The 25,307-nt window shown below is 37.2% G+C and overlaps 1 protein-coding gene across 2 annotated transcripts in view; it reads right to left on the bottom strand.

The window, feature by feature from the left end:
• Nucleotides 1-25,307, bottom strand: part of macrod2.S (MACRO domain containing 2 S homeolog) — a 1,492,323-nt gene that overhangs the window by 412,469 nt on the left and 1,054,547 nt on the right. For both annotated transcript variants that reach the window (XM_018261753.2, NM_001089698.1), the window contains 1 exon segment: nt 11,933-12,054. In XM_018261753.2, the coding sequence (XP_018117242.1) occupies nt 11,933-12,054 (122 nt within the window).

The following is a 25,307-nucleotide window of genomic DNA, read 5'->3' as shown; positions in this document are numbered from 1 at the left end:
GCCCAGGATGGAGTTTAAAGCCTGCAGGGTTATTAACAACATCAGCATTAACAATATAAACATTGACCAACTGGAATGCTTGCCTAAAAACTCTACCTAGTGAATGGCCACTGTCATGCCGGATATCCAAATGCTGCTACACCTGGGTGGGCAAGTAGGAGGGAAATAGCCTCATTTAAACCTTTAACTCCAGGGACTAGTGATGGGCAAATCTGACCTATTTTGCCGAAAATTCACAAAACGGCAAAAATTTGCTGAAATGCATTGAAAGTTATGGGTGACAAATTTACATGCAACAAATTATTTCATCCATTTGGCATAATTTTCACTGCGAAAATTGGTGAAAAATTCCGCTCATCACTACCCTGGACCCTTACCTGGAGAGGTACTAGCAAGCTCTACAGATTAGCCTGCCTAACCTAGTCAAAGCTTCCCTCACTCCACTACAATCATCTAGGAAGCCCTAATTCCATAGTAACATAGTATAAAAACCATCCAACCCCTTCTAAAAGCTATCTAATGTATCAGCCTGTACGACTGATTCAGGGTGAAAATTTCACATCTTCACTGCTCTCACTGTTAAAAACCCCTTCCGAATATTTAGGCGAAACCTCCTTTCTTTTAATCGGAATGGGTGACCTCGCATCTAGTATTCAGGAGTACAGTAACTTCTTTTCTCCTGTTACTCAAAGTTTATTATTCAGTTAATGTTGCTCTTGGTCTCTAAAAAAGATTCACTGGTTTATAAATAATGTAGGTTTTATAAAAGAAATATTCTTTGCAAGAACTATTTGACAGGATCAACAATAATTACTGCAATGCGTTCACTGCTCAGAGCAAAACCTCTTACCAGTGTCACGTTGGTGAAACGGGAAGATGATTATTATTATCCTTTATTTTTATAGCGCTGACATGGTGCGCGGAACTTTAAAGAGATTTTTCATTATTCACATCAATCCCTGCCCCAATGGAGTTTAAAATCTAATTTCCTTGTCACATTCACAAAACGCATGTACATGCTAGGGTCAGTTTAATCCGCAGAAGGTTAACCCACGTGTATGTTGGGTTCTGGTGTGTGGGAGGACACTGACGCACCTGATGGAGATTTGGAAGGCAGATGCTTCCAGAGGGCTTGAAGTTTATTTACCTTATATGTTTAAGCATCTTAATTTTGATCCTATGACATCTCAAAATAACCAATAATTTTTCATGCTCTTGGGATTTTTTTGGGTGGGGGGGTTAATGGCCGGTGTCTGTACTGTAGTCAGACTGTAAATGACAAGTAGTCAGGTGAACATCTAAGCCCTAGCTTTGGTACAAAGGTAAGGTTTTGATTCAGCTTCAAGAACTGATAAGGTGAACATTTCTTAACATTTTCATTTAATTGCTTAAAATTAATTGTAAGCATATAGGGTTCTATAGATCCAAAGGACATTTGGCATTTATGTATACCCTGCCCTAGAATACAAATAAAGGGGTTACTTGGAGGCCTAGGAGGTTTTACTTGGCTATTCATGTTAAGATGGTGGCTCATCTTTAAGTTAACTTTTAGTATGTTATAAAGTGGCCAGTTCTAAGAAACTTTTCGATTGATCTTCATTATTTATTTTTTATAGTTTTTTTACTTGCCTTTTTCTTCTGACTCTTTCCAGCTTTCAAATGTGGGTCACTTATCCCATCTAAAAAAACAAATGCTCCAAAAGGCTACAAATGTATTATTATTGCTACTTTTCATTGCGCATCTTTCTATTCAGGCCTCTCCTATTCATATTCCAGTCTCCTATTCAAATCAGTGCATGGTTGCTAGGGTAATTTACAACCCTATTACCTGATTGCTGGAATTGGAAACTGGAAAGCTGCTGAATAAAAAGCCAAATAATTAAAAAAACACAAATAATAAGAAATTAAAACCAAATACAAATTGTCTCAGAATATCAGTCTCTACATCGTACTAAAAGTTATCTTAAAGATGAACAAACGCTTTAAAGACCTACCTACCTAATCGAGGACTAAGTTTGTTTGGTTTTCAGAGGTTCCTGTATTGCTCTTATATTGCCTTCCATTACAGCTTTTATCTTCATCTATTTACCAGTGACGGAACTAGGTGGGGGCGGGCCCTGGTGCGGGCCATGCCCCCCACCCTAGTCAGTGCGGCGATGGAGCCGACTCTAGCCAGCAGTACTGTGAATTTCTCTCCATGGCAGTACCTCCACCTAGTGGGATATGGGGATAAACCTACAGGTGGCCTCACTAGGAACAAATAAAGTCACACCATTGCAGTAACAAATAAAACTTTATATAGGAATAAAGAACATAGAACAAAGGCAAATTGCAGTTTCAATACAATTCTCAAAAATACCCCTTTCCTGGGGAACCTCTCCTGATGGACAGAGGTAATTGCTCCCATGTAGCAGGCACACAGACAACACCTGTCCTCATCCAGGGGACACAAACTGGAGCCTTTCAATTCGTCTGTCACGAATTCGCGGCAAATTTCAGCATTTCGCTCGTCCAAAATATGACACTGCATCAATTTCGATCTTTTTGTAAATTTTTCGCCATTTTGTGGGAAATTAGTGCATTTTTCAGCGAAACGAGAGAAATTCACCCATCACTTCTCACCAGGGCTCATACAGAGCTGGTACAGGTATCCACAGCTTTCCCAATGCTCAAGCACATGAAGCTTGCTTCATGGCACAGCTCTTAGCACTATCCATAGTGCAAGCACAACAAACCCCCTTTACTCCTCAGGGCACAGCTCCCAGCACTATCTATAGTGTGAGCACAACAAACCCCATTCACTCCTCAGGGCACAGCTCCCAGCACTATACGCAGTACAAGCACAACAAAGCCCCCTTTACTGGAATTCATCCATAGGCAGACCCTCCTGGTCAAACTCCCCAGACTTGGGGCCCTGTACCCCAAGCCCTTCACATGCCTCTCAATTCCTCCACGGGCCTCTCAATTCCTAAGGCCCCTACATCTTTGCTACCGTCTCTGCACTCCCGACTGTAGTGAAACAAGGAAGTAGACTGACACTGAGCACATGGCAGCTCAACTATTAGAAGAAATGGCTCAACAGTGACACCTTCACTCCTCTCTCCCTTATTTTTCAGATCATAGGGATACTTAGCCCTATGGATCTCTGCATGTTAAAATTGATTACCTTTTTCTCTGTAATAATAAAACAGTAATATGGACTTGATGGTAACGGAGCTGTATAAATCCATACTGGTGGCAAAACAATCCTCTTGTGTCAATTTAATGTTTACATGCAAGGAGTTTTTTTTTTACACTCTCCCATGTCTATGTGGGTGTCTTCTGTGACCTCCAAACTCCAAAAAACATACAAGCAGGTTAATTAGCTCCTCATAAAATTGACCAAAGTGTATCTGTTTTCTAGAATCCCGTTATCCAGAAAGCTCAGAATTATGGGAAAGACTAAATTTTAATCAAATAATTACATTTTTTATAAAAATGTTTTCCTTTTTCTCTGTAATAATAAAACAGTAGCTTGTACTTGATCACAACTAAGATACAATTAATCCTTATTGGAAGAAGAATCAGACGATTGGGTTCATTTAATTTTTAAAAATTTTTACCAAACCCAACGTATGGAGATTATTATTATAAATTATATTATAAACAACCCCCTTATCTGGAAAGCCCCATGTTCCAAGCATTCTGGATGCTAGATCACATACTTGTATATATACTGACATTTGAATAGAAAGTAAGTGAGGAGAGTAATATAAAGTGTTTCAATAGTTTGCAATGAATTGTTGGTTAATTGTTGCTAACAATTATTATTGCTACTAAAGATTAAAATGGCATGAACTATTATTAAATGGCCTTAATCTTATTGTTATGCAGATCTGAATTGACTTCAATGATATTGTAAAACACCTCTCATTTCAATTATAGGTTTTATTTATGATGATGCCTAAGTACATTGCAGCTTTTAAGGCACAATCAGCTAAAGAAATGCAAGCATTCCCGCATAACCCACAACCATGAGAATAAACACTATAAGATCAAAACTTTACAGATGTGATTGAAATCTCACGGTTGTTTTCTAGGTCGCCACACACACTGAGAAAGAACTTATGCAAAATTAAGATAGATGCATTTTTTTTCTTCAACAATAATGCACCTGTTATCCAGAATGCGTGGGACCAGGGGATTTCCGAAATGAACACTAAGGGGCGCGCTTTGGAGGGGTGTCAGTAAATACTATATATATATATATATATATATATATATATATATATATATATATATATATATATATATATATATATATATATATATATATATATATATATATATATATCGGCACGCATGGATTTGCAGAGAATTTCCACGTTTCACCGTCTGCGAATAAATTTGCAAACCTGCTCAGAAAATTCCTCGGCGAAAAAAAGTCGCACGCATAAACGTATGAAAATTGTTGCTCGCGGCAAAAATTATTTTGACGCCTATTGAGTATTCGCAAATTTTTCTGCTTAGAGAAATAGGACAGATTCACCCATCACTAATAGTGATGCAATCCTCTAGGCCTTAGTGAATTAAACTCCACTTATTGTATTTAAACAGTTCTCCCTAGTGAAAAATATGGTACAGTTGCTATTTGAGGAGCCAATACCAACCCCCAGCGCTCACCTTTAGTGATGCTGGGGGGTGGGATGGTGAATTTCTCCCATTTCTCTTTGCGGGGAGAAACTTGCAAATTTCCAGTGAAATTTGCGAAACGGCGAAAAATTTGCAGACAAAGTCAATGGGCATCTGAAAATGTTGATGCGTGGCGATTTTGACACGAGCAAGTTTTCACAAGCGCGCCCAAAATGTTCTGACATCGAAGAATTTTTGCAGGAGTTTTGCAAATTCATTCGCTAGTGACAAAATGAGGAAATTCACTGTGAATTTGCGCCAGGCACATTTATTCACCCATCACTACTCGGGGTTGCATCATTAGTGTGGAGAGTGCAGTGGTTCTCTCTCACAATAAAAGAGCTGAATTTCCTGTTTAACAAATGGAAATTCAGCTCTTAGAGGTACTAGGAATTGCTTTTTTGCTGACCCTGGTAACTTGTTTTTCAACTCGCCTCATTTCTATAGTCTAACGAGGAGACTCCATAGAGTCTAGGAACCCTGTATAAATGTCCATGTATTAATGCCAAACACCTGTGATCCTAAAGTAGCCGTCATAAAGAAACCAAATTATTTTTTTAGAGGAGGAAATTGTTCAGTATGCAAACATGAGTAGTGCATGATAGGTTGTTGGATTGGAGACCAAGAGATGCAATTTTCAAGTCAGAATGCGCGCTATATAGATGTAACCTCATTTTCTGTCTCAGGAAAAGATGTGAGCAGATCTATATACTTTATACAGTGAATTTTATGAAGGGAAAAAAAATCTGTTCCTGTGCTCATTTATACTGCATCAGACAAGTACGGCTGTTTTTGTATCTGGAGATAGCAACGCATCCAAGTTTTCTGTAACATCATATACATTTAATAGGCGTCAGAATTGTCGGAATTGTCGCAGGCGTTAGAATTGTCGCAGGCGTTAGAATTGTCACAGGCGTCAAAAATATATGAACACAGGTGTCGCGAATTTTCTGGCGAAGCGAAACATGAGAAATTCGCCCATCACTAGAGATGTCGTTTTAATTCAATTTTCTACATCATAAAAAAAAAGATAGCATTTTAGGTCGAGAGGACCAACAGAATAAAAAAATTACAAGGGTTAGTAAAGCATACTTTCGTATTGTTGAGCATGAAAGAATTTTATATATATATATATATATATATATATATATATATATATATATATATATATATATATATATATATATATATATATATATAATATATATATTAGTTTATTAGTTACAAGCTGGTGCTTATTTAGGATATATTAATGGGACCTTGGCTTTTTCCGGGCGAAAGGTATTTTTGTCATTTGGATCTCCCTACCTTAAGTCTATTAAAAAATTACTTAACATTAAATAAACCAAATGGGATTGTTTGATATCCAATACAGATTAAGTATATTTTATTTGGGATCAAATACAAGGTATTTTTATTATTACAGAGAAAAAGGAAATTTGAGTTATTTGGTAACTCTGTGGGAGATGGCCTTCCTGTAATGCTGAGCTTTCTGGATAATAGGTTTCTGGGTTACAGATCCAATAGAGGTATGGGACATGTTATCCAGAATATTCAGGACCTTGGGTTTTCTGGATAATGGATCTTTCCATAATTTGGATTTTCATACCTTCAAAAATCATGTTAACATTTAATAAACCCAATAGGCTGATTTTGCTTCCAATAAGGATTAATTATATCTTAGTTGGGATCAAATACAAGGTACTGTTTTAAACACAAGTTAATAGCAAGAGTAAACTGGATAAGGACAAAAGAAACACAATTTACACTAGAATATTGCTCTGTGCATGTCTATAGTTGTGCCTGGTCATAAATGAACCCTACACTGGGTAATTCTGCTCACAGAAAGTCTCATATGATGCATCTGTCAAAAAAAAGTGTTCCAGGAAAAGTTCTTCAATATTTGCAGCTGAGCTGGCTCTTTAATAATGTTATAAGCGTAAAATCTTCTTTATCAGTACTAAGCACTGGAATTCCTCATTTCCTAACAATGTAATTATTGCATTCCACTGTACAAGAAGTCCATTAAGATGTTAAATATACAGTGTAATCTTCACTGAATTAACAAAGCATTGTCCTAGTAATCTTCTGCTTTGACACACCACTAGTGATGGGAGAATTTCTCCGGTTTCGATTCGCTGGCGTAAAGCCAATGGGCTTTTCGAATAGTGTTGATGTGCAACGTTTTTGAACCAAGAACTTTTCCGACGCACGTACAACAAATTTTTTTGCGCCGGCGAATTTTCGCTGGCGTTTCGTAAACTTATTTACGGAAATTCAGATTGAATTAATTTGCCCGTCACTACACACTGCACTTAATACCCATTAAATAAAACACTATTATAGTACAGGGCTATGCTTACATGAAATTATAATAGCTCCAAGCCTGCTCACGACTTCGATAGACATTGACATTTATCTTTTTAAAATAATTCTATTGGAAAGTAGCAGAACTTTCCCTGAGCTACAGTTATAGCAACATTTATTTTATTTTTTAACTTAAGTGATTTATTTGTGCTGGGATGTATTTGTTTCCATGCATTTCTATACAGTATTTTCGTTAACATTTCATAAATGATATTATATTGCTTAATGCTTTGTTCTATTATTTCATAAAATTGTCAGCTGGGGGACTGCAAAGGAACCAATACTTTAGCATAAATAATTTGTTCACAGCACACTACCATCAAGTTCTCTGGCATTCACAGGGACACACCCATAATTGTGCATTTCTTGTAAAAATTTAAAAACAACGGGGTTGTACCCCTTAAGAAAAATTTGAATAGTGGCGCTGCTTCTTGCAAGGCCTCCAACATCTTATAGACTTATAATTTGTTGGGCTTGAAAGTTTAGTTTCAACCTTGGATAGTTGGCTTGAATGTTAGAGCCCTGTTGCTCTAGAAGCAATGGATTAAGGCTGTGATCCTCAACCAGTGGGTAACGAGCAACATGTTGGATGTTGCTCCCAGTGGCCTCAAAGCACGTGATTATTTTTTAATTCAATTCCTGGCTTGTAGACAAGTTTTGATTGCATAAACACCAGGTGTTCTGTCAAACAGGGGCCTCCTGTAGGCTGCCAGTCCAAATAGCCAATTGCAGTACTAATTACTAATTCTTTCTACATCTGCATGTGGCTCACGGGTAAAAATGTTTGGGGACCCCAGAGTTAAGGCAAAGTATTTAAACTGTAGAAAGGGTATTCACTTGTGAAACCAGCACCAAGTCAACTTATTATTGCAGGTAAATGCCAAATATTTAACCTTGCTAGTTTTATATTGTGAGACAAGTAGGTACAGATTTTCCAAAATGTGAGATTAGAGCTCAACACAGAGTTTTTCTGTATCTCGCCAGCTTTCTATTAATTCCTATAGGATTTTTAGAAGTGTATTCATCAATTGGTGAACTCCAACTTTTACCCCATCATAAAAACACTTCTAAAAATCCTATAGGAATGAATAGAAGGTGGTATAAGTTTTCCTGTGTTGAGCTCTAATCTCATATTTTGGTAAATCTGCCCCTTAGTTATAGGAGACAAATTAGGGAAATATGACCCAAACCCAAGAAGGTTTCTGATAGGGATGCATCGAATCCAAGATTCGGTTCGGGATTCGGCCAGGAATCGACCTTCACTGGTGCAGGTTAGGTGTAACAGAGCAGTGTTATACAGGTATGGGACCTGTTATCCAGAATGCTCAGGACCTGGGGTTTTCCAGATAATGGATCTTTCTGTAATTTGGATCTTCATACCTTAAGTCTACTAGAAAATCATTTAAACATCAAATAAACCCAATAGGCTGTTTTTGCTTCTAATAAGGATTAATTATATATTAGTTGGAATCAAGTACAAGGTACTGTTTTATTATTAAAGGAAATCATTTTTAAAAATTTGGATAAAAAGGAGCCTTTCTGTAATTCAGAGCTTTCTAGCTAGTGGGTTCCTGGATAACGGATCCTGTACCTGTATATTAATAAATAAATATATGACCATATAAGACCATAGTGGCGGAGGGACCATGTGTTGTGTTCTTCAAAAAGCAATGCATTGGGAAATGTTATTACCTGATACAAGATTTCACATAGTATATATTCCAATAAATAAGGCAATGTCAGTTTCAGATCCAATCAGGATATCCCTTTGTATAAAAATAACATCCATTCCCTGGTACCTGTCCCAGTTCCCTTTATAATTGCCCATGTTTTTCGTGCCTTTGATGCTGATAGTGTCAAAACTAGAGAAAAAGTAGTGTCAGAAAGCGAAAGAAAGCCCGCTCGTAACATATGAAACATTGAATTAGAGCATTGACTGCTTAAAGAATGGCTCCTTTTAAAAACAGAGCCTATTGATTGTTGTGAACTGCCGACAGAAACCAAACCATTAAAAGAAAGAAACATTAAGGAAATACAGGTTGGGAGTCATCACTATAGCAACTCCCTGAACAGTGTGGGAATAGAATAACTAGTTGAGAATTTCAGCGGAACACCCACGTAATGATCTGCAGACCTAGCAATAAATAAAAGCTGATCCTTGGGACTTTCAGGTACTCACACATGTCCCAGTGAGCTCCTTAACCCGGATATGGTCTGTGTTAGTGCAACAGCCGACTTCTTAAAGTTTCGCTTTTCACAATATGCCGCATGTAAACCTGAGCGTAGAAAGAAGAAGCCGAAAGCCGATCGCTCCATGGTGCTCACTGGAATAACCCCGGGCCAGTTCAGTTTTCTGCTGATAGGAGCACTGGCCTGGAGTGTGAGGTAAGTCAATCACTTGGGGGTGCCTAACTTTTGGCACCCCAAGTAAAAAGCAGCTTTTTTTATTTTAAGGCACCTAAACAGCATTTACACAATTTTCAATGAATAGCAACCATGTGCAATAAAAGCTCTGCAGATATATAAGATCATGTTAGGCTGGCTTTCCTCTCTAAACTAGCCCCAAAAGTGCCGCACAAACATTCTGAAGGGAGGATTTATACTATTACTACTGGAGTGCCAAATTAGGCTCTTGAATTCTATGTTTATAAAAGGGAGAACCCCAAATATATAGGGGAGGCTAGGCTGGAAAGATTAGAGGGAACACCAAGTTTGCATAACTAGCGTTGCACAGAACAGGTAGAGGTATGGGATCTGTTATCCAGAATGATCAGCATCTTGGGAGTTTTATGGATAATGGATCTTTCTGTAATTTGGATATTCATACCTGAAGTCTATTAGAAAATCATGTAAACATTAAATAAATCCAATAGGCTAGTTTTGCTTCCAATAAGGATTTAGTTGGGATCAAGTACAAGTACTGTTTTATTATTACAGAGAAAAAGGAAATCATTTTTAAAATCCTGGATTATTTGCATGAAATATAGTCTATAGGAGACATTTCTCCTTAATTTGGAACTTTCTGGATAATGGATCCCATACCTGTGCTTAATGCTCCTTTCATTAACTTAAGAGGGGAAACATTTTCCTAGGGATGTTAGGACTTATTAGTGATTTTGCTTATTGCTGAACAAACCATTTTGGAGGAAAGGATCGTTGAGGACAATTGGGGGATTTGTATTTAAAGTTATTTTCCATTTCATTGCCAAATAGTGTTCAGCACTACAATCTCTGCCTCCTTTTTTTTGTAACTTTATGTTTATTTGGTTTTACAATTTTACCAACAAACAGTTTGTAGTAAAAAGGATTCCACAAGATACAATAACTAAAGGCTAGATGTACACTGTGGAATATATATAATCTCAGGCTTCTCTTAGCCATACCAAAAAAAAAAAATCAAAAATAATAAAATAAGAGCAGAAAAAATCAAGAAAAGAAACAAAAAACTAAGAAAAAGTCCAATAAAGTCAGTAACATGGGCAAATGCTCAACCAGAAAGAAGAATTTATAATATTTTCCAGAGTCCATCCCAGTGTTGAATACCTATCCTCCTTAGCAGGATGTATCTAAACCAAACCTTGAGGGGTTGTTTCCCAAGTACTGCACCAACCTATACCCACAATTATCAAGTTCAAAGTCATGTTTTATCCTTAGGGGAGTTAATAGAAGGGATGCACCAAATCCAGGATTCAGTTCGGAATTCAGCAAGGATTCGGCCTTTTTCAGCAGGATTCGGATCCGGCCGACTCATTCTGCCCAGCCAAACCAATTCTGATTCCTAATTTGCATATGCAAATTAGGAGCGGGAGGGAAATCACACGACTTGTCACAAAACAAGGAATTAAAAATCTTTTCCCCTTCCCATCCCTAATTTGCAAATTAGGATTCGGATTTGGTTCGGTATTCGGCCGAATCTTTCACGAAAGATTCGGGGTTTTGGTCGAATCCTAAATAGTGTATTCGGTGCATCTCTAGTTCACCTTTAAGTTAACTTTTAGTATGATGTAGAGAGTGATATTCTCAGATAATTTGGAATTGGTTTAAATTTTTTTTTTGTGTTATTTATGTGATGGGCGAAGGTTCCGACGCTGGTGTCAAAGTTTTTTAGACACCGGTGACAGTTCCGATGCCACCCCAATTTTGACACCGGCAACGATTATCGGACGCCCATTGACTTTAATGGGTGCCGCCATCAACTTTGACGCCGGCGCCTATTTTTGGCATCTGTGAATTGTCGCCCGGTGTCAAAAACTTTGTTTTGCTTATTTTTCGTCAGTTTTTCTAATTTCATGGGAAATTTGCGAAATTCGTGGCGAAGCAAAACGAGAAAAATTCGCCCATCACTAGTTATTTAAGTTTTAATTCAGCAGCTCTCCCATTTTCAATTTCAGCTGTCTGGTTTATAGGGTCCAAATTACCCATGCATTGAATTGACTAAGAGAATGGAATGTGAATAGGGGAGGGTCTAAGATTACTAATAAAGAGTAGCAATAATAATACATTTGTAGCTTTAAAGAGCATTTACTTTTAGATGGGGTCGGTCGGTGACCCCTGTTTGAAAGCTGGAAAGAGTGAGAAGAAAAAGGCAAATCATTTTAAAAACTATAAAAAAAATTATATAATTTAGATCAATTGAAGAGTTGCTCAGAATTGGCCATTTTATAACATACTAAAAGTTAACTTAAAGGTGAACTACCCCTGCAAGTACAGTATATGGTGAAGGAGGTGATCTTTACCTGCATACGGTGATGGAGGAAAACAATCTAAAATAAATGACAGTAAGAAATGCCCTAGAGCTCAGCTCTGCCAGGATGGGATCAAATAACACAAAATAAAATCACATAGTCATAAAGTATAAACATTGGCTTACAGAGGTGTCTATAAAACCACTTACTATTGTCCTGATATCATTCTCAGTCGCCAGAGTGAGGGAAGAATTGTAGCAGCTCGCTAGATCTTGTTTATGGTTGGGAGTTATGTGGCCTCTTGCAATAGGCCCCACAGTGTGAATAACATCTAAAAGGGAAAAAAGTAGCACACATGAAAATCAGAAAGAATGAGCATTTGCTTTCATGTAAGTATAAATACAATATACAGGTATGGGATCCGTTATCTGGAAACCTTTTATCCAGAGAGTTTTGAATTACAGAAATGCCATCTTCAATAGACTCCACTGTGTCCAAATAATCCACATTTTTAAAAAACGATTTCCTTTTTCTCTGTACTAATAAAACAGTAGCTTGTACTTGATCCCAACTAAGATATAATTAATCCTTATTGGAAGCAAAACCAGCCTATTGGGGTTATTTAAGGTTTACATGATTTTCTAGTAGACAACGTATGAAGATCCAAATAACAGAAGCATGGCTTATCTGGAAAACTCCAGATCATTCTGGATAACAGGTCCCATACCTGTACTAATTATTAGAAAAGATAAATAAGTGCTGCATGCTATTGGAGAGACAAAGAATAGAAATATCCATTGCAATAGAAACAACCCCTGCAGCCATTGTAGCTGTGTCCTTGGATAGGAAGGAGCTGAGAGAAATAAGACAAGAGTAGATCCAGGGTGTAACAAGTACTAGAGAGGACGGGGCATATTATGAATCAGTTAAAATCAAGGGAACTCTATTCACTTGTATAGGTTTTTGAAGAGGCATATTTATTAAATGATGAAAACAGAGCATGTCCCCAACAAATCGCAAGCAAGATGCACAGAGACCTGTAAAATGTTCCTTGGTAAATGACCCCTGATGTTTTCTTTTCCTAGATTTTACTTATTCTCTTTTCTTTTGAAATTCTTTTTATTGAGATTTTCAATAAAATACAAGTATATGACAATATGATAAACATACAGTGTTTCAATAAGGAGCAAAAGAAATATTCATAAGCATTACAGTAAACATTTGACATGAAAGACAACAAAATAAATAAACAAACAAAGAAAAGGGGAAATACAAATAACATAAAATAATGAAATATCAGAATATTAATAATAAAGTAAAATAAAATAAAATAAAATAAAATAAAATTAAATTAATTTAGAGATTTTACTTATTCTAACAGCGTACTACTGAAATATCATTTTGATATTTTTTTTTCATGGGGAAAGTCATGTTTTTTGAAGATGGAAATTAGCTCATTTGTATAAATAATCTTGAATATTAATAATGTGCAACTGATTTGGAGGAATGTTCATTATCTTGCTATTTATATACTTCCTCCTCTTTCGATTGACTCTATGCAAATTGTACATGTTCGCATTCCATTCAAATGGATAGAAAACTCATTGCCTAGCAGTGAACAGTTACAGATTAGACCTTGATGCTGTCAGGTATCAGTTTATCAGTTTATAAAAATAGTGGTTGTCACCCTACAATATACAGGAGATACATAATCTACCTAATACATCTGTTTTTTAATTGTCATACAAGTCTCTTCCTGAAGGGGCTTGGAAGGAACCCACAGAATATATGGGGGAATGTAATAAAAGTCAGTAATGGAAAAACTGTTCGCAATGCGAAAAGTTATGCCTTTGGCGAACAAATTTTGCTTTGCGCAAATTAAATATAGCTTTTGCGAACCCGGAAACTATTTTGCGACCACTTCCGACAGTGGAAGACGTTTGTGAATTTTATAGTTTTGCAAAAACAGTTTAAGGAACAATATTACATTGCGAGATGTTGATTTTTATTCTTATTGGCGCAAATTGTTTTTCTCTTTAATTACTTTCCCCTAATAGACTTTTAAAGGGGTTGGTCACCTTAAAATTAACTTTTAGTATGATGTAGAGAGTGATATTCTGAGACAATTTGCAGCCGGTTTTCATTTTTTATTATTTGTGTTTTTTGAGTTATTTAGCTTTTTATTTTGCAGCTCTCCAGTTTGCAATTTCAGTAATCTGATGGTGAGGGCCCAAATTACCCTAGCAACCATGCATTGATTTGAATAAGAGATGCCCTAATAGAAACGTGAGTAATAAAAATTAGCAAAAATAATAAATGTGTAGCCTTACAGAGCATTTGTTCTTTTAGATGGGGTCAGTGACCCCCATTTGAAAGATGGAAAGAGTCAGAAGAAAAAGGCAAATAAATAAAAAACTATTAGGGAAAGGTCACACGGGGAGATTCGGGGAGATTTAGTCGTCTGGCAACAATCTGCCTTCCCCTAACTTCCCGCCCGCTATAATGAAAAATAACGGTATGGCACTCGTGGTGCTTCATTTTCCGAAGTCGCCCGAAGTTGGGTCAGGAAACTTAGGGCAACTTCGGAAAATGAATCGCTGTGAGTGCCATAACGCTGGTGACTTTTCATTATAGCCGGCGGGAAGGTAGGGGAAGGCAGATCGGGGAGATTGTCGCCCAGAAGAAGAGGCCATTAGTCGCCAGGCAACTAAATCTCCCCGGATCTCCCTGTGTGCCCTTACTGTTAAAAAAATAAAGGCCAATTGAAAAGTTTAGCATTAGCCATTACTTAGCATTAGCTTAGAATTAGCCAACCTACAAAAAAAAAAGTTAACTTAAAGGGATACTGTCATGGGAAAAAAACATTTTTTCAAAATGAATCAGTTAATAGTACTGCTCCAGCAGAATTCTGCACTGAAATCCATTTCTCAAAAGAGCAAACAGGTTTTTTTATATTCAATTTTGAAATCTGACATGGGGCTAGACATTTGTCAATTTCCCAGCTGCCCCTGGTCATGTGACTTGTGCTCTGATAAACTTCAATCACTCTTTACTGCTGTACTGTAAATATGCTCCACCCATAGCAGCCAACAAGTGATTAGCTTGTATCAGTCAGCTGCCGGTAGTACAATAAAATCAAACATTTGATTGGTTGCCATGGGTTACTGCCCGGATGCAAATTAGCCAAGTGTTTATAAATGATCAGCATATATATAATGTTCTTTAATGACAACTGTCCTGGCCAAGGCACACAGAGCAGTGACTGATGCATCACAGCCAAGCAAGCTACTGTAGCTATTATTATCTATTATCTATGGAAAACATTGGGTATCCTTGGTGTTTCCTGTTACAGAAGGCATTTCATGCTGTCGATGTGTCATCAGAAGAAAATATCACCTCCCTTTTAACAAAATCTCTTCTCATTACAATAAACACTTTTAGATTGGGAAGAAAGGCAACCATGCTGTTCTTCTCCCCACACAAAGGCAGGACTAAGTAAATGAATACTAAAGTGTAAAATAATCTGCGATATAAAGTGTAAAGCAATCTACATACTTGACATTTCCATGGCTCTGGAAACAGCCCGATTTAGGAACACTTTGCAGTATTCATTAATATTAGCAGTTCCAGCAAATATATTAAACACGCTTCATTAAGAGCAGGTTTTCATTCGAAAGTTATCATTTTCTTTCAACTGAAACTTTTACTTTTAATTGCAAAAATGTTGCAGTCATAAATCAGCCACAATAATAACGACAGTGCAAATTTATATGAAACTCTAACAAGAAAAACACACAAATACATAAAAATCTATCCTATTCTGTCTCTATACTCAAGCTATCTATTTATATATCTATCATTATCACTATATCTATCTATCCATCCATCCATCCATCCATCCATCATCTATCTCTATATCTTTATATATATCATCTATCTCCATATCTTTTGCTCTATCATCTATCTTAATATCTATCTATATATCTATCTATTAACTATCTCTACATCTCAATATCGATCATTAATGATGGGCGAATTTATTCTGCAGGCGAGAATTTGCAGCTCATTTCGCTGCCGCCGAATAAATTCGCAAAATTGCGGCAAAATTTTTTTGACGCCGGCGACAATTCTAGGCGCCCATTGAATTTAATGGGCGTCAGAATTGTCGCCGGCGTAAAAAATATTTGTATGCCATCTATCTATCTATCTCTTTATATCTATCATCTATCTCTATCTATCACCTATCTCTATATTTATCTATCAAGGGATATATTCTACTGTTGAAACTTCCAATAAACTTGCATGTGATCCTTAACTCACGGGAGTGGGCAATCGCATAATGTTGGAGGCAGGGTACTGTACAATTATATCTTTCAGGTAGAGACAAAAAAAAGGGTAACTCTTATTTACAGAAATTTAGCTCAATGTTCAGAAGAATAGTCTTCAGTAATAATTCAGTACAGTTGCTCAATAGTTACTCGTCTACAAAGACACCATGCCTTATTCATTGGGATCAATGAACAGTTTACCATCTGTAATTTAAGACCACACTTTGGTGTCCAAAACTCTAAATTAAGGCCCACTTAACTGGGCAAAACCTTAGGGCATTGCCGGAATAAATGGTAACGAAACCAGTCCCCTACATAAACAATTCCAAACTCTATGTAGAAAAGCTGTACCTGGCGATCCAAGAATTATCCAATAAATGAGCAAAAGAAGAAAAGAGATAAAAAAAAAAGAGAAATAAAATAACAATGCGGCACCATTTGGTATCATGAGATGAGCCGGCCCATAACCATAACAGGACACAAACAAGATGAGTGTTTCAATGGCTGCAGGATTACTGAATTAGAACACTTTCACAACTTAACTCTGCTTTAAAACCAGTAATAAAAAAAACATCTAGTCAGTCTGATACCTACTACTTTCGGTCACCTAAAATTGACAAAGGTTAATTGTAGAATTTTTAGAATTTTAGAAAGACATAGCTCCAAGTATCAATGATAACTGAGCACTTATAACTAATAAATTTTCTCCTGTTGGTGCCATCTAGAGGGAAAAATTACTACTCGTCATTGCTTCTGCCGGTCTAGTTTAGAATATCACATTAAAGTCCCACTTTCCCTGACAAACAAACTGCATTGGCAGGAGAAAAAAAAATAGTGAAAACCTTGAATTGGAAAAGTAAATTTTTAGAAATAATATTGATTGCAATGAAAACTGCTTTGGTCTGTTAATTTTTCAAATTTGACTGTTTTAAAAAAGAAACTCTGAATAATGGAAATACACTTCCTACTTGACTAATATAGAAGCTTGGCAGGTTTTAGCTGCCAATTTATTTTCATTCAAATTGTCTAGATTTTTTTATCGATTGATAAATCTCACAAATTCAAGTTCAGAAACCTAAAATTTTAATAAAATCTTGAATTTGAATAAATAGGCCACCAATTGTCACAATACAAAATACAATAAACTGACGATGGAACAGGTCATAACTGGACAGGATCAAATATATACAGAATAAGTCTGATAAGTTACCCCACTGGTAAAAAGGGGAGTAAGTTTGGGCATTTCTGCAGCAAAATGGTTAATTTTAGCATTTGCCAATCTAGTCATCAAGGTTCTACTGAGGTAACGATCAAGCCTTTGTAGCCATCTTCTCCCTTTGTATGTAACCCCTGTGGATTTCCTATTAAATTCTTTAGTATGTGTTAAAGCCATGGGGCTTGTAATACATTTCTAACTGGAGAATACAGGCATGGTTATAAATAATTGGTATCCGACCGCTACAGCAGTGCCGTTAGTATTATCTTTCCAGAAAACAACAGACATTCACCTTAACTACCTTCTGTGCTTACATTTTTATGCACAGTGGGCAATATTCTTGTTCTTATAAGACAGAGGATGCAATTGCTTTAAGGTTCAAACACAGTTCTAAAAATTTCACACAACAAATGATCCAAATGTCAATATGCAGGCTTAATCTTTCAAGCTGGATTCAGAAATGTTCTGGTTGAATCTGAAAGTATTGGGTGTTAAATACCAGTAACACCAGTAATGAAAAACCAAAATAAACAATGATGTACAGTACCAGTTATTGCTTTTCGCTGCCTGTAAAATCATTTTATTGGGGGCCAAATCCCAGCTTTGTATTGGTTATTTGTTTGTTTATAGACATGTCCGTTAGCATGCTCATAAAAGAAAATTCCAAAGGCATCCAAACTAATTGCAAGCAAAATTGGCTTGTGTTTTTAATGTGGAGTGCATTAATGCCACACACTGCATTGCAGAACTGTGCTGCCTCCAGCTGTTACTGGAGCCAAAACCCAAAGGGATTTGTAACATTGGGCTGTGGCTCTAGCTTTAGATTTAAGACAAAAGAAACCATGCTGGGACAAATGGCCAGAGGATTATTAAATAACTAAACAACCATATATATATATTATGTCAACTGCTGAACAGCTCGGCAGGGAAGAAGTTGGCTTCCAACTCGAAGTGGCCGATTTATCAATGTTGTAATCTTAATTTTTACATTTGAATCTTTTACTTTTTCTCCCTTTTAATTATGATTCCAAAAACTCAGATTTTTGTTATTTATTAAGGGCCAGAGGCACGAAAAACTCAAATGAAAAACTTCAGCCTGTAAAAACTTGTGAGGTCATGTAGAATAACGGGAGCCATCCTTGGCAATATTTAAAATATTTGAGTTTTTCAAATTTTGAGCTTGAAAACTCACTTAAAACAATGATATATTACGAATTTGAGGTATTTGAGTATTCTTCCACAACTGACTTCAATCGAGGTTTTTAAATTCCAAATTTTTAATAAATAAGCAAACTTTTGACTTTGTTTTATTATAAAAAAAACTCTAAAATTATACAAATTTTAAAAAGTAGATCTCCAAGAGTTTTCTGCCACAAGGAACCATAGAGTAGGTTGCAGCCTATTTTGGCTTTACACACCAATATGTATCCACAACATTGTCTGGAAATGCATCAAAAATCCAACAACAGAGCAAATTGTAAAGTGCCTTAAGGGCAGGGGCACACGAAGCTACCGGGGAAGATTAGTCGCCCAGCGACGGTACTCAGAACGCTTCTGTTTCCGAAGTTGCCCGAAGTTTCCTCGTGAGGCTATTTCGAGCGACTTTGGAAAACTAAACGTTCTGAGTGCCATCCTGCCGGTGATTTCGATTCTAGCCAGCGGGAAGGCTTTTCAGGGAGATTAGACACTTGAAGAAGAGTTGATTTTTAGTGAATTTGCGAAACGGCTAAAAATTTGCGAAACGGCGTCTCGTTTTTGACACCAATGCCCGTTTTTGATGCCGATGCCTGCTTTTTCCGCCGGCGTCCATTTTTTTCCGCTGGCGTTCATTTTTTTTTGACGTTGGCGAATTTTTGCTGCCATTTCGCAAAATTATTCGCCTGGCGAATAAATTCGCCCCATCACTATTGATTTGTTGCCGGGCAACTAAATCTCCCCAAATCTTTGCATGTCTCTGCTCTAAGGGTAGAGGCACACTATGCTTCTTCTTCGGGCAACTAATCTCCCCGCAATGCCTTCCTGCCGCCTAGAATGTAAATCGCCAGCGGGATGGCACTCAGAGAGCTTCGTTTTCCGAAGACGCCCGAAGTTGTGTTATGAGGAAATAGCATTGTGTGCCTCTACCCTAAAAATACTCTACCTAATAATACTTGACATGGATTTTATAAACAAAATAGCAAACTCCAACTATGGGATGAGAAGGAACCTGACAATGGGAGTAAACAAACTGCAGCCATAGTTCAGACTTCCACATACCAGGGTGTTTGCTGAGGTATTTGACCTTATGCAGTTCAGCCAACTGGAAGTACCACGTGGCTTTCCTGTGTTTCCCACACTTGAATAAGAAAGGCCTGGAACCCACTTTTCTGCCCAAAATGCTCTCTTGACCAACTACATTTATTAGGGCCAAGAAAAAAAACAACCCTTACTGCATATTATCAACACTCCTCATGAATCTGATTTATTACTAAGCATTAAGTCACACAAAATCCACAATTTTCCAATATCTTTCAATGAGTCTCTTAATAAATAAAATTGCTTGAATGTTGAAAATACACTTCCTATCGACTTCTATAGGTTTTGTCTGTCAAACGATTTGCTAGATTTTTTTTAAAATTGATAAGCCACAAAAAATCATGTTTGTTAAACTCAAACGTAAAAAAAATTTGAGATCAGGAAAAAGCCCAATGTTGAATTTAAATAAATTTGCCTCAAATGTGTAATGAGGGGGATGTCGTCATATCGCACGCATATTTTAAGTGGTGTAAGTGATTGCAAATATCACATTTTGTCAGTTTCTATATTTCACTAGAACCAATTGTGTTCTATACAAGTACTTTAAATAAATAAAAAAAAAGATGGTTTGTGGAATTTATATAGATAAGAAAAGTAGGCTGATGCTACGGTGACAGAGGATGTGCATATAAATATAAAAAGAACAGAGAAATGGGAACATTGACCCAGCCGGCAATTACTAAATGTCTCGGGTAGTGTAAATGAAAATGTGTAGGATACAAAAATATATGAGCAAATATAAATGTTTTATAGTTTATAGTAAACATCCCACTAAGAGTGGCAATAAGCTAGCAGGCCAAGTGTAAATTTGTGTACATGTTCCGCCATTCAATCACTTCTTGCATTCATGACACTATCTGTTCAGCAGGAATACTGCATGCTAATTCATCCGGGCTGTCACTCATAATCCACTCTATGAATTCTAAATACAGGCAGCCAATTCAAGCCGACTGAATTAAAAAGCGATGCTTCAGGCCACATACAAAGTACCAGCAGTGAATTTGTTTTTATACAAGCGTATTTACACTGTAACTGTAACAAGAGAAAATGGAAAACATTAGTGGCCAAATGACAAAATGAATGACAAAATGTGACCCACAAAAATTCACCCATACTCAGAATTCTTTTTTGAGAACTTTTAGTGCAGGAGTTCCCTTACTTTACTAATGTGAGGTTTACTGTACTTTTAACGATGATGAACCATTGTGAAAAACATCCATAAAACATTGTTAGCATTCTGTTCCATGGAAATATTAGTTAAATCTTGATTTATGAGAACATTTATATTGCTAACAACTATATCTTATCTAACCTTAACTTTATACATATCTACATGAAAATTATGAAACAATCTTTATGTTGACAGTGTCTTGGGATCTACTAATCACCAGCTAAAGGTCTACTGGTAGATCCCAAGCTACCTTTTGGACACCCCTGTTTTAGTGGTTTTTAGGATATAAGCAGTTTTAGACTACTAACACCAAGGGGCAGATTTACTAAGGGTCGAATATCGAGGGTTAATTAACCCTCGATATTCGACTAGGAACTAAAATCGTTCGACTTCGAATATCGAAGTCGAACGATTTAGCGCTAATACTTCGATCGAACGATCGAAGGATTATTCGTTCGATCGAACGATTAAATCCTTCGAATCGAACGATTCGAAGGATTTTAATACAACGATCGAACGAATATCCTTCGATCAAAAAAACATAGGCAAGCCTATGGGGACCTTCCCCATAGGCTAACATTGAGTTCGGTAGCTTTTAGCTGCCGAACTAGGGGGTCGAAGTTTTTCTTAAAGAGACAGTACTTCGATTATCGAACGATCGAATAGTCGAACGATTTTTCGTTCGAATCGTTCGATTCGTAGTCGAAGTCGTAGTCGAAGGTCGAACTAGCCCATTCGATGGTCGAAGTAGCCAAAAAAACACTTCGAAATTCGAAGTTTTTTTTATTCGAATCCTTCACTCGAGCTTTGTAAATGTGCCCCCAATGTTTGGCTTAACAGTTGACTCTGATGTCAGACATTAGCCCTTAAAATCATCTAAAACTGCTAATCTCTCAAACCACTACATGACTAAACAGGAATTACATGGAAAGTGCATAGATAGTTAAGGTCAGCCTGCTTGTCCAGGGCCCACTGGGTCTGCAACCACAAGGCAACATCAAGGGCCCCCTCTCCTCCCCCCTCGTCACCGCTCTGCATCACATACATTTTACCTCAACTCTCTACATGAGGGAGTGGCAGGGGAGTTTCAGTAGTGCCAGGGGGAGCAGAACTGGGACAGTGGGTCCCTGGAGTATGGGGCCCACTGGAGTTTTTCCCTGTGTCCTGCCTGCCCAATCTGATCCTGAGGTCACGAACCTTCAAAAAGAGCTACTTGGTATTAGCAGTCTAAAATTGAATACACTTTAAATAGGAGCACAGGACCCCACTCTGAGTACGGTTACATCAATTTATTTTAGAGGTTTAACAAATTTGTAACAATATATATATACCCAGTATATGTATTTTTCTTAAAGGATAATTATAAATTACAATCGTTTCCAGAAATGATTGTATATCATAGAACAAATATTAGCCAGATTAAAAAATGCTTTCAGTAATTGCATTATGTACATATATGAACAAGTGCTTTTTTTTTTCTACTGGGGTGCACCTTGAACGTCCACTTTGGAATATGGAGGCTGAGTAGGACCATGTCCTTACAAATCATTTGAAGCTAATGTTTGCATTCAATTATGCTTTAGCCATTGTCCCCCACAGTATCAACTGATGAGAGCTAGTGATGGGCGAATTTATTCGCCAGGCGCGAATTAGCGGAGTAATTGCGCGATTTGCCGCCAGCGAATAAATTCGCAAAACGCCCGTGAAAATTTGCAGCAAAAATTCGCCTTTGTGAACACTTTGCCCTTCACATGACAGTAGGATAGTGATTGCAAATTATATAGCGTGTAGTGTGTGTGCATTAAAATGTCACAATCGCAAACTGTTTTTTTTGCAACAAAATATTTAATAAAACTCCAGAGCAGGTGTTAAAGGTTCGCAATGCAATGCAATTAAGATTCGCAATGCAATAAAAGCCTAAAGCTGGCCATAGACGCAAAGATCCGATCGTACGAATCAACGCACGATCGGACTTTCCCATCTCCCGACCCGCCACTAACCATTCAGATCAAAGTCTTACCATTCCGATCAAATAAAGTAGTAAAAGAACAGATCAGCCCAGTCTCCCACTGAAAATCGTACGATCGGCAATACACGCAGAGATATTATCGGCAGGCGACAGAAATTTTCTAACCTGTCTGATCGACCAAACGACCGATCTCCGCCGGACGAAAAATGACGGGACTCTCCACACACGGTCCGAAAATCGTACGAATCCAAGATTCGTACAATTGGATCGTTGCGATCGTACGAAGAATATTACATTATGACATACAAATTTTATATGTGTTTGTGACTTTGCGAATTTTATAAAATTTTCCCCATAAACTACTATATCTCATATGCATAGGGGTATGTGTATAGCTACAAACTGCTTCTGTTTACAGTATATTTTTAAACCTCCTTGCTTGTGCATATTTATACGGTGAGACTGTAGAAGTGTCAAGGATAGCAAATAACAGCGCTGAAAGCAGCATTGAGAAAAATACTCAAGTCTAATAAACACATGACATGTAAGTGCTATTGTTTTGTGGGTTTTTGTGAGCAAAATGTGTCTACTGGCAGCAAACAAACATAAAAGGCAAAGAATATTGTCATCACATATTATCCTTTGCCTTAAACTGAATAGTACTAATTAATAGACGCCTCGAAGCCCCATGCTGTGCCAATTTTATTAGTTACAAACAGCGGGATTTGTTTCGCTTACAAACTAATCATGTGGATCTAATGAAAATTTTCTGAACACCCTGTAAGGTGAAGAGAAAAGAAGGGAAAAAAAACGTTGCAATGCTAAATAATGCAGTAAAGGGTTTCGGTAAAGAGAAGTGCGACACCAGTGCAAGTTAATAAGGAACTTCATTTAGAACTTTATAGCAAGTTTTGGCAGCCCTCTCTGAGCAACACCAAGCTGAACATTTACAACCCCACTTATTTATGATAGGAATGGGCTCTTTGATCTGACAACCTTTTGTCCATAGATTTGTCATTTGTGATTGATTTGCTTTTTTTCTTTGCAAAAAAAGACTCAAAAAAGGCCATTCATTGTACGTGCACCAGACACTTGATTTCAGGAGTACAGGTATAGGATCCCTTATCCGGAAACCCGATATCCAGAAAGTTCCAAATTACAAAATGGCTGTCTCCCATAGGCTCCATTTTATCCAAATAATCCAATTTTTTAAAAATGATTTCCTTTTTCTCTGTAATAATAAAACAGTAGCTTGTACTTGATCCCAACTAAGATATTATTAATCCTTATTGGAAGCAAAACCAGTCTATTGGGTTTATTTAATTTTTAAATGAATTTCTAGTAGACTTACGGCATGAAGACCCAAATTACGGAAAAATTCGGTTATCCGGAAAACCCCAGGCCCCGAGCAGTCTGGATAACAGGTCCCATACCTGTATTGGAATTGATTCTGCCATTTTTTTGCAAAAAAGACCCCTTATCCAGAAGCCCCAGAAGTGTTATTTATGAATGCAACTGAATTTGCATCTAAAATAATTGCAAATATTGCACATACTGACACCAGTCTTGCTCCCAAAACACACTCCTTATTTCTATATACTTTCTATATACTTATACCACTGCATATGTCCTGCCTCTTCTGCTGAATCATGTACAAGTGTGTCGGCTGATGATGGGGAACCCTGTATGGAGGTAATTCCAGGCTTCCCACAGTGGCTTTGATCAACAGGTACAGCAGACCTTGACCAAAACCATTATAGACACCAAAGTGGATAACAAGAGTGCCTTGGACAGATAGAAATGAGGCAAGAGGACAACCTGTCTCTAGGGGCTGTGCTAAGGGTCTCATACATATATAGATATATATATATATATATATATATATATATATATATATATATATATATATATATATATATATATATATATATATATATATATATATACATATACACACAAAAAAGTGGGATAGGCACTAAAACAAGTATATTAAAAGCAAAAACTTTTATTGATGCAAGATCCTTAATGCCTTATGCGTTTTGTGCTTCAAAGTCATAAGCTCTTAGTGAGGGTCTCCTATAATCAGTGTGTGCATGTGGTTGCAAGGGCCTGGTCAAAGGAGAACTAAAGTTTAACTAAAAAAGTAGTTAGAAATGTTGTACATTATGTTTTGGTTTCTGTACCAGCCGAAGGCAACCAGAGCCCTTTAGCAGTAAAGATCTGTGTCTCCAAAGATGCCCCAGTAGCTCCCCATCTTCTTTTCTGCTGATTCACTGCACATGCTCTGTGCTGCTGTCACTTACTGAGCTTAGTGACCCACTCACAATATACAGTACACATAGAATAGAAATGTCACAATATAAGGCTGATTAGTAATTAATACAGATAATTACTACATGGCAGCACAGAAACCAGTGCAATTAGCATCAGAATTTAATAATCAGCCCTGTAGCATCAGCTTATATTACAGACCAACCTCATTTTCTTCTTGATAATTAGTGACGACCCCTAAGCTTAGCTTCTCAACAGCTGCTCAGAGCCCACTGAGCATGTGAGTGACACTTTCCAAAAGGGATGCACCAAATCCACTATTTTGGATTCGGCC

The sequence above is a fragment of the Xenopus laevis genome, chromosome 5L, assembly GCF_017654675.1.
Source record: "Xenopus laevis strain J_2021 chromosome 5L, Xenopus_laevis_v10.1, whole genome shotgun sequence".
Lineage (NCBI taxonomy): Eukaryota > Metazoa > Chordata > Amphibia > Anura > Pipidae > Xenopus > Xenopus laevis.
This window is presented reverse-complemented; position numbering and strand designations above follow the sequence as displayed.